We start from the raw sequence: 9,612 nt of genomic DNA, 5'->3' as shown, positions 1-9,612 counted from the left end.
ATCCTTTTATGTCAATATATGGACTTGACCTTTATTCCTATCCTTCTGAGATTGAAAGTTTTGGATTGTGTATAAAAGTTCTGAGGAAAAGGTTTGAATTCTAATCTTATATACAAATTCTCGGTGACATTAAGATGACCGCTCTGAGTGAAAATGGTAAAAGACACAATTGGAGGGAAAAGGTTATAGTTTTCTTGAGCAAGTCTGTGACAGCCCCACCTCCCCCTAAGGCGAACCAAAGGGTTCGGCGGACCGCCTGCTCAGCTCTCACCAGGACTGCGGAGCCGAATCTTACAAACCCTATATTACGCGCAATGGAACCCAAAGAAAATGAACAATTGGAGACCACCAAGACAAAATATAACTTACCAAACCATACGGTGATACGGAATTTCGATGAAACACCTCAACAAAAAAAATAGGAAAACGAAAACGAAACGAAAATGGCTACGTCACAATTCGGCCGGAAGTTGGCCGAATTCAGGGCAATGGCTAACCTAAAATTTTTTCAAATGCCGCGCTCGCCTGATCGTCCAACGGTTACAAGAAACGTTCACCAAAGTCATAGAAGCATAACATCTCAAAGGAATACACTTTTAAAAAAAACAAGGTTAAATACTTATATTCATCGGAATCTTGAACAAATTAACTAAAGTACAAGCCAAAGTATTCATACTATTCAAAATACAATTAGGGTTTCGATTGCAAAAGAGCTTAACAAAAGAACCTATACACTAGGGGTGGCAATCGGGTCCAAATCGGGTTGGCGGGTCGGGTTGAGACTCGGGTATAACAGGAAACCCGTTGACCCGAACCTGACCCGCCAACCCGAAACAGGTCAGAACACCTGACCCGAACCCGATAATTTCAGGTTGGCGGGTTGAAAATCAATTTGAATTTCTTGATTTAATCCTATTAAAAATATGATTATCATTCTTGATAAATAAAATGCATAGTATACAAATTTAATTACCACCAAGAAATGCACAATCAAAATCTAAGCAGCTCCAAGCCATTTCACACACGCTGCAATAACTCATCAAATAGAAGACACTCTTAACAGAAGTATCATGCAAGCCATTTAAGAGAGACTGTCGAAAAACAACTACACAGTTGAGTTTCAACTGCTTGATATCAAAGCCATTTACTTCTAATGCTTGTTATCAGACTATTTCTGCAAATTCTGGGTGGCTGGTCCGCTGGTGCATCCCAGATTCAAAATTCATCCTAAATGAATGAGAGACATCAATATCTGTACCAAGAGCCCATATGACCATAAGATAAGACACCATAAGAGTAGAAATAGTGTAATACATCATCCATCCAAATCTAATAACTCCAACTTCACACAAATCAAACAAAATACTGCCAACCAAATATAAGTTTAGAGTCAATACATTACACCAAATATAATAAGTTTAGAGTCTTAATCACAACAAAGTGGTGCTCCAAGGCCAACCAATGCTTCGGCCCTCATCATTAACAACAGCAGCATTCATAATGATGCCAAACTTGTGCATCCTCCAAGCAACCTCCAACTGCAGCCGGACTGCTTTGATCACGGCAAGCACATTCATAGCAACTAAGTATCATGGATTAGAGATTAACAACATTAGAATTTGAATCCTCAATTATTGTTGCATCAACCTCGTCCTTGTTGATATTTAGAGACATGATATTTTGAGTTAAATCCTCCAAATTCATATTTAGAGATCCTACATTATAAGAATGAAAAAAAAATATATAAGTAACAAAACCAGAAAACTAAAATATGTATAAAAAAACTGTATTTACCTTCACTTTTATCTCCAAATAACCAGTCCTTAGTGCAAACTAAAGCCTCAACAATTTGGGGTGAAAGTGAACTACGAAATTGATCCAAAATTCTACCACCAAGACTAAATGCAGATTCAGAAGCAACGGTTGATACTGGAACACATAGAATGTCCCTTGCCAATTTACTCAAATCTGGAAATCGAAATTGTTGTGCTTTCCAATAATCAAGAACAATAATATGTGAGGATCGTTTAGCTCTTGGCTCATCTAAATACAATTCCAATTGACTTTTTTGTGCACTACAGGCAAATTCAAAGGTGTCAAATTGATCAAATTCCTACATAAGTTACAAACAGAGATATATTAGATATGATAATAAAACAAAATAGTTAAAAATCATCATAATAATCATAATTTTAGAACGCAATGAAGTCACAAAAGTTTAATTTTCATACCTCTAAAATATCAAATGATTGGTTGTCTTCTTGTTCCTTGGCTCCATGAGGAGAATAAACTTCATTGCTGCCTCGAGAGCATGAAGATGATGCACCAGGTGTGTTGGAAATCTTCACATACTCATTATAGACATCAAAAAGTGCATTCCTGACCTTGACTAATTCATTAGACCCCGGACCATATAGCTTATTATAACTAAATTCAATAAACTGAAATTTATACCGGGGATCAAATACCACAGCAATTGCCAACAAGAGATTGAACTCAGACCAATATTTGTTAAACTTCACAAACATTTGGGAAGCAATCCTCTTCATAAAATCATCTGAACTATTGCACTCCTCAGACAGCTTCAATTGAATCTTAAAAACTTGAGGAAAGTACAAGTTACTAGTTGGATACTTGGACCCCGAAAAAGCATTAGTTGCCTCATAAAAAACTTGAAGAAAACTACAAATTTTTTCAACTCTTCCCCATTCTTCAAGAGATGGACAGCTCCGAAAATTTGAATCACTTAATTGTAAGTGACAAAATGCAAGGCGATAATAAAGTGCACTGGAAAGCATTCTATATGTGGAGTTCCACCTAGTAGGAACATCTTGAACTAAGGCTTTTTTGGAATCAAGAGAAGTCTGTGTTACACATTCGGTGAACCTTAACTTCCTTGTTTGAGAACCCTTGACATACTTGACACATTCTCTTATTAACTCCACAGATTTATCAATTTCTTTCAAACCATCTTGCACAATCAAGTTGAGAATATGTGCACAACATCTCACATGAAACAACATACCATCACAAATTAAAGAATTTTTCAACTTAAGCTGATTCTTAAGTATTGCAACACAAGAATCATTTTCAGAAGCATTGTCTAATGTGATGGCAAACAACTTCCTTTCAATACCCCAACTACTAGCCAAACTGTAAATTTTTTCAGCTAATGCAACACCATTATGGGGAGGAGGCATATAAGAAAAATTCAGAATTTTTTTCTGTAGCAGCCAATTGCTATCAATGAAGTGTGCAGTCAAACTCAAGTATCCATCAGTAACAATAGATGTCCATGCATCAGAAGTTAAACATATTCGACTAGGACATCCCCGCAATTCACTACCAAGTCTATTAACTTCCTTTGCATGCAATTTTTTAACGTCCGACTTGGCTGTGTTCCTAGTGATATGTTTAATTTGAGGCTCCAAATATGTAAGGACATTTTTAATTCCCTCATGCTCCACAAATGAAAATGGCAGCTCATGTCTTACTATGGCATGCACAAGTAATTCTCTAAATTTATCTTGACTGAATTGTGCATTTCGTGTGGCAAGAGCACCTTTGTCAGAAGTGATTAGATACTGTCCAATGTCCTTTGTTGTCATTTTTACACACCTCTTTACATGTCGATGCAAATTACCTGTCCCACTTTTACTCTCAGCAGAATATTCATTCCCACATTTCTTGCATCTGCACTTCAACTCATCGTTTGGATCCTTTTTGGGAATAATGTCGAAGTAATCCCAAACTTCTGAACTTAATCTCCTCTTCTTGCCAAGCATATTGATTGTAGCTTTTGGAGGTAATTTCTTTTTCCCAATTGCACTAGTGTCAGGGCATTGAGATTGATGATTGGTGTGGCCTGTTTCCTCGATGCTATCACTACTCCCTGTATCACCATCTTCTTCAATACTGATTGAATTTGGATATGTCATACTTGTATCCATCTGTTAATCATCAAGAATTATGCAATTCAATAGTTATGATTTTTGGTTGAAACAAATATTCAGTAATTAAACAAATAATAGTGCTTTCATATTAAAAATGCTTAGTACAAGAGGGGGGACGAGGGAAACAATAACAAACTAAATCAAGTGCAAGTGAGTGTCATGTGCAGAATAAACTTAAGAAGTAGTGGTGTCTGATGTTATTGCTATCTTGGGGAAACAATGACGATTTATGTTTTCGTCCCAAGCTTAATGGAAAATCTGTTTTCTGCCTTATTTGTTGGAAAGTTTTTATTTTCTTCTTTTTTTAATTGGAACCTGGCTTGTAGTTTCTATAATTTCCTTGATTAGTTACTGGTTTTTGTCACGATAAAATTTGGCAGCGCCACTTTAAAAGGATCAAAGCAGAGATACAAAATTAAAGTTTGAGAATTAGATTGGCCAAAATAAAAATTAAAGGTATAAATTGATTTTATTAAAAAAAAGGTTTGAGTACTAAATTCGCCATTTGCCCATGAGTTGTAAACCAAAATTTTGGTATGCCATGAGTTTTAAACCAAAATTTGGAACCCCAAGTTTAATATATCCATTTTCCGTCGACGATCCCAAATTAAAAACATCAAAAGCACTCCTCAGATCACGGCTGCCTCTACATCATAACACTGAACCGCCACTGCCTCTATAACACTACCATTAAGCCCTCCAATGTTGTTTGATCACAATTACCATGCAAAAACCCAGATCGAATATTAGGGACATTAAAATTCGAAATCAGAGACAGTTCAAAGAGAAGAGAAGAAAAAGGGAACCAAACATCAAACGGACCCATCAGCCATTTATACTTCAATATGTTTGTTGCCCTGTTAACCTCCAGATTTGGAGGAAGAATTTAGAAATCGATCCATCACCACCAAATTCTTCTTAAAAGTTTCACCTCACCACCGACAGAAATTTACATTAGTAGTGAAAACCAACCTTTTTGTATAATATTTGAACTTATAATAGAAACATCTCTGCCAACCTTTTTTAATCCAGAAAGTTTTGTTTTACCGTATCATCTTCATACATGGTTATACCAAAAGAAAGCTGAAGCAAAGGGCGATATTACACCACAAGAAAGAAATCGATTTAGGGGAAAAAAAACTTGCTGTAAAACTGCACCTTAGAGAAGAAAATCCGTTGCTTGCTAGTTGCTTCTAACCGCCGTTTGACAGATGAAGACCGTGACGTGAACTGGTGAAGTGAAGGGCAAGGCGGCCGCCTTTCTGGTTTTGCCGTTTAGAAGAAAAGGGGAAGAAAAATTTAGGGTTAGGTGAGGAAGAAAGATTTCGACTTTTCGGGTGAGGATTTACTGATTTAGGGCCGGCCAACTGGCCAAGTGAAGACTCTAAGTCTCTAAGTGAATGTGTATGTGTAACTCAGTAACTGTGTAAGCCTATTTAGTGTTTAGATAATTTTTTAATCTTTATTTATTTATTTTTATTTTAGAAACGGGTTAACAGGTCAACCCGATTTTGACCCGATTTTTTTCGGGTTTATCGGGTCTGACCCGATTCTGACCCGAATCCTCAAAATCTAAACCCAAACCCATTAATTTCGTGTTAGGTTCGGGTCGTGTTTTCAGGTCGTGTCCAAAATTGCCACCCCTACTATACACTAGCTCGACCCTTTCTTCCAAAACCACGATTTCAAAGTTTGTCCCCTGTAAGGAAAACAAAGATAACGGGAAGGGGGTGAGCTTACGCTCAATGAGGTACCAAAATAATAGCAGTCAAGAATCATGGAACTTCATGTTCAATTAGTCACATGTGCCTATCAAATAGAAAATTAAACAAATACTTTAGATAGAAAGGATACAGGTGGCTCTTGGGAGCTCAAAGTTCCCATTTGCAGTACTTGATCCAAACCCGTTGACTCTCCGTCAACGTATAAAGAACAACCATATCTGTAGACCCCACTTTACACCAAATTTCATCCACCAAACATACCCTTTACCGGGCCCGCACACCTCAACAGAAATAGAAGTGGTAATACTCGAGTATACTGGAATCAAGAGTCTCAATACCCAAAGATTTTCAGAAACGGACTACCGTGGTTCGTTATCTAATCGACCAAATCCTTGCTGGCTCGACTCGAGTAACTAGTCATAGGATTTGAGCTCAGAGGTTACAGAATAGTCGTTGGACTCAACCCTCCAAACGACAACAGATTCAACACAGATAACAGAGTCAATTGTACACAGTAAATAGGCATATAGATACGAGAACGAGTGTGATAAAGTACACCCTCGTCTCAAACAAAATAAACGGATAGTACAGTCATTCAAATCACAAATTGCATGTACAGGAACCAAGTTACGCAACAAATGAGGGGAGTGGTACACTCATCAGTTCCAGTACAGATACTTCAAAAGTTTTCACCCAAAGTGGCTTTAATCGCCAAGAAACCCTAAAATAACCAAGATAGAACAATTATAGTCGCACATCCACAAACCAGTAAATGAAATGCATAAATGAGACTCGACTACAAGTCGTATGCCTTTCCAGGTTAGGTACTAGTACAAAAGAATAAAAATGTGACTTTTGAGCAAAAGATGACAGTTGGTCCTAGGGATACAAACAACCCCAAAACCCTTCATTTTTACCAAGATCAACTCAACTTGAAGGAACCACCTGGCCTAAACAATTGGACAGCACCTCCCCTTAATTCGATACTTTTCCAGCCATCATGGCTTCATTTTTCCTCAAATCAGTCCAATTCAACACACAAGTATATTCAACACCATAACTCTTTCACTAGGTTTAAAGTCACCCAAATACAAGGCAATTCTAGCAATGCAACCATCGAAATCCAAGTTAGAAGCTAGAACTAGTTTTAAAAACAAATAGCTAAGCAACAGGTTTGACATCTACCGATGTTTTGGTCACAACTGCAGCTACGCTTATCGGATTGAGGCAAATTTTATGGCATTTCGAAGCTACTACATATACCTACATTTCTTATGAAGGCCTCCAAAGCTAAAACATGCATTTTCAGGGTCAAAAATTGAAATCTCCACGAAAACAGAAAACTGTCCGCGAAACAGGGCTTATGGGCAGTCAAGGGTATTTCTTTCATTTCATGATACAGTACTATGATTGAGCTGAAATTTTACAGGTAGATAGCTAACTCAATTACCTACAACTTTTATGTTTTGAGAAAAGGCTGATTTGGTCTCTCTCAAGGACGAACATGCAGTGCAAAATCAGGGCAGATTACTAACCCTAAGCTGGAATTTAGGTACACAAGCTGAAAATTCCTTTAGGCAAGGTAAACCAGCCCATAAAACCTCAATAATTCATATAGCAAAGCTATCAAAACATGCACAACTCTCAAGCATCACATGTGATCAGAATTTTCACCATAAAACTAAAATTTACCATAAAACTACTTCAAACCATAAAATTTTCTCACAAAGCTACTAAAACTACAACCTTAAGACACCAATTTACACATATATGAAGTAGAGGGGAGTTGCTAGCCAAAGTTACCTTAAACCTTATGCAAAGAGGCTGCCAACACCTTATCTTCCCAAATCACTCCACAAAACCCCTTAAGCTTCCTTAGAGATCCACTTTTATGGACTAGATTGCAAAACTAACGGTTGAAACTCAAGATTTAAGCCAAGAATGGAGGATGAAGTTGAAGCTTTGCTCTCTTGTTCTTTCCTCTCCATAAATTTCGGCCAAGACAATGAAAATGGAAAGAAATTGGGTCAAAATTTGGTTTAGTAAAGGTTAAGACAAGTCCAAGTCAAAGTCAAGGTCCAATGTTTCAAGGACAAATGGCATCCAAGGGTTAATCCTCATCTTGTTGTCTTCCAATGGTTATTTATCTAGCTAACCTCTAATGGTCATCTAGCACTTATAAAATAATATCCCTTTATACAAATCATCAACTAATCGTCAAAATTTTATCGCACTTAGTGCACTAGCGGGTCCAATGCCCATAATACACTTCAACTTTAATATAAACTATCTTAGACTAGGAAAATGATTTTAAAACTATACTCACTTATAAAATCTTTGAAAAAATTAATATAGTAAAGTAAAGTGAAGAAAATGCATGTGAAATAAAAGAAAATAAAATAATATAAACTAAGGGAATTTTACGGGTCCTCACAAAGTCTATTTAAAATGAGTATATAATGAAGAGTGAGTTAGGGTGTGAAACTTTTGATCTAAAAAGTATGATTTAGTGTTTTGTTGTGTGAATAAGCGATGATAGTAACTCTTTTATTAAGACCCAAGAATAGAAATAAGTGTCATCATATCTTGAGATATTACCCTACTGGTATTTAGATTTCTCGTCTAGTCATTTTGAGAAAAAATAGGCTTAATCTTTCATGTCTGGTTTGGAAGCAAAAGAATGTACGAGGTTAGAGCTCCATTTTGTGATTACATGAATTTAGGAGAAACGATGATAAGCAGATTTGGGAAGCTATACGTGGGGAAATAGAGATTTTTTGAAAGAAGGGAGAGCTTCAAAAGAAATTGGCTGATCACTGGAAAGCCTGATGGAAAAAAGAATACACAGGAAAAATTGAGTAACTACACAAGAACATGGATCTAAAAAAGAAATATGAAGGAATACCGGAGGAGGTGTGGAATAGGTTTGAATCGATGCATTCAACTAGTCAAGTTGCATTTCAAGACATTCCTAGCAATCAAGTTAAAAGGGGTGAAGGAAACTCCCACGATACTAAAAGGAAACATAAAGAGACTAGTGAGGATGATCTTGCTATGAACGATAAAGGGAGGAAGAAAAGAAAGAATGGGCACGTCAAGAAGAGATTTGTAGTTGCTAAGTATGAAAGCTATGGCAAGACTCATATTGGAATGTGTTATCGGATAGCTGGTGCATGTCTTAAATGTTACAAACCTGGGCATCACGTGAGACACTGTCCAAAACAAATGAATTACGCAATGGTGAAGTTGCTGTAGTCATCGAAGATAGCAAGTAGTGATGTTTTCTTGAAATGGTTATATCTATTGGACTATATGTAGTGAATGTTTTACGTAGTAAGTTACATCTCCGTTAGAAACATTGAACTTGGAGCCTAATGTTTGAACTAGAGATATTCAATATCTATGTTTGTCTAGAATTCAATCCTTATCCATGCTTCAATTTCTGCAAATTATTCCTAGGTTGAGCAGGATTTTCATTTGTGGTTTATAATGAAGGTAGGTCTATTAGAGAAGGTAGTATGTTTACCAATGCATGGTGTCTGATTTCAAGATCTAGCAAGAGTAGTAAATCAGTTTTACAGTTACAGTTTCTCCTTTTCATCGAGTTCCAAGTGTATATCATTGTGAGTTATTTCAACCGTTGGGAAACTTCTTTTGCATATTAGTTTAGCCACTACATTAGTAAGACTCTCCTCCAGATACAATTTTGTGAAAGTATCATTGGTGAGGGGAATCCATTTGGGAGTTGGAAGACAGCCCTGGAGAATCAAGTTTTGTGCGAACAAATGTTGGAATTTCGAGGGCAAAATTCTCTTAAGGGGGAGAGAGTATGAGGACCCGAAAATTTGTTTCCTATGATTTTTGTTAGTTTAACTTGCCTTGTATTTTTGGTTGCTTTACTGGTTGAATCATGCTTTTTACACTATTACCTTATT

At 36.7% G+C, this 9,612-nt stretch overlaps 1 protein-coding gene across 1 annotated transcript; it reads right to left on the bottom strand.

The window, feature by feature from the left end:
- Nucleotides 1–1,596: 1,596 nt before the first annotated feature.
- LOC113751884 (zinc finger BED domain-containing protein RICESLEEPER 2-like) lies at nt 1,597–3,950 on the bottom strand. Its single transcript, XM_027296032.1, has 3 exons — nt 2,232–3,950; nt 1,795–2,113; nt 1,597–1,715 (listed from the first exon to the last, which is right to left on the bottom strand). Exons 1-3 carry the CDS (start codon nt 3,948–3,950, stop codon nt 1,597–1,599), a joined length of 2,157 nt encoding a protein of 718 aa, XP_027151833.1.
- Nucleotides 3,951–9,612: the final 5,662 nt, after the last annotated feature.

The sequence above is a fragment of the Coffea eugenioides genome, chromosome 11 (genome assembly GCF_003713205.1).
Source record: "Coffea eugenioides isolate CCC68of chromosome 11, Ceug_1.0, whole genome shotgun sequence".
NCBI lineage: Eukaryota > Viridiplantae > Streptophyta > Magnoliopsida > Gentianales > Rubiaceae > Coffea > Coffea eugenioides.
This window is presented reverse-complemented; position numbering and strand designations above follow the sequence as displayed.

What these genes read in the sequence shown, in the direction of transcription:
- LOC113751884 (XM_027296032.1), bottom strand. Translation starts at nt 3,950, where the DNA reads ATGGATACAAGTATGACATATCCAAATTCAATCAGTATTGAAGAAGAT. An exon ending in AATCATTTGATATTTTAGAG is followed by an intron (nt 2,114 to 2,231) that starts GTATGAAAATTA and finishes TAACTTATGTAG; the next exon opens with GAATTTGATCAATTTGACAC. An exon ending in ATTTGGAGATAAAAGTGAAG is followed by an intron (nt 1,716 to 1,794) that starts GTAAATACAGTT and finishes CTTATAATGTAG; the next exon opens with GATCTCTAAATATGAATTTG.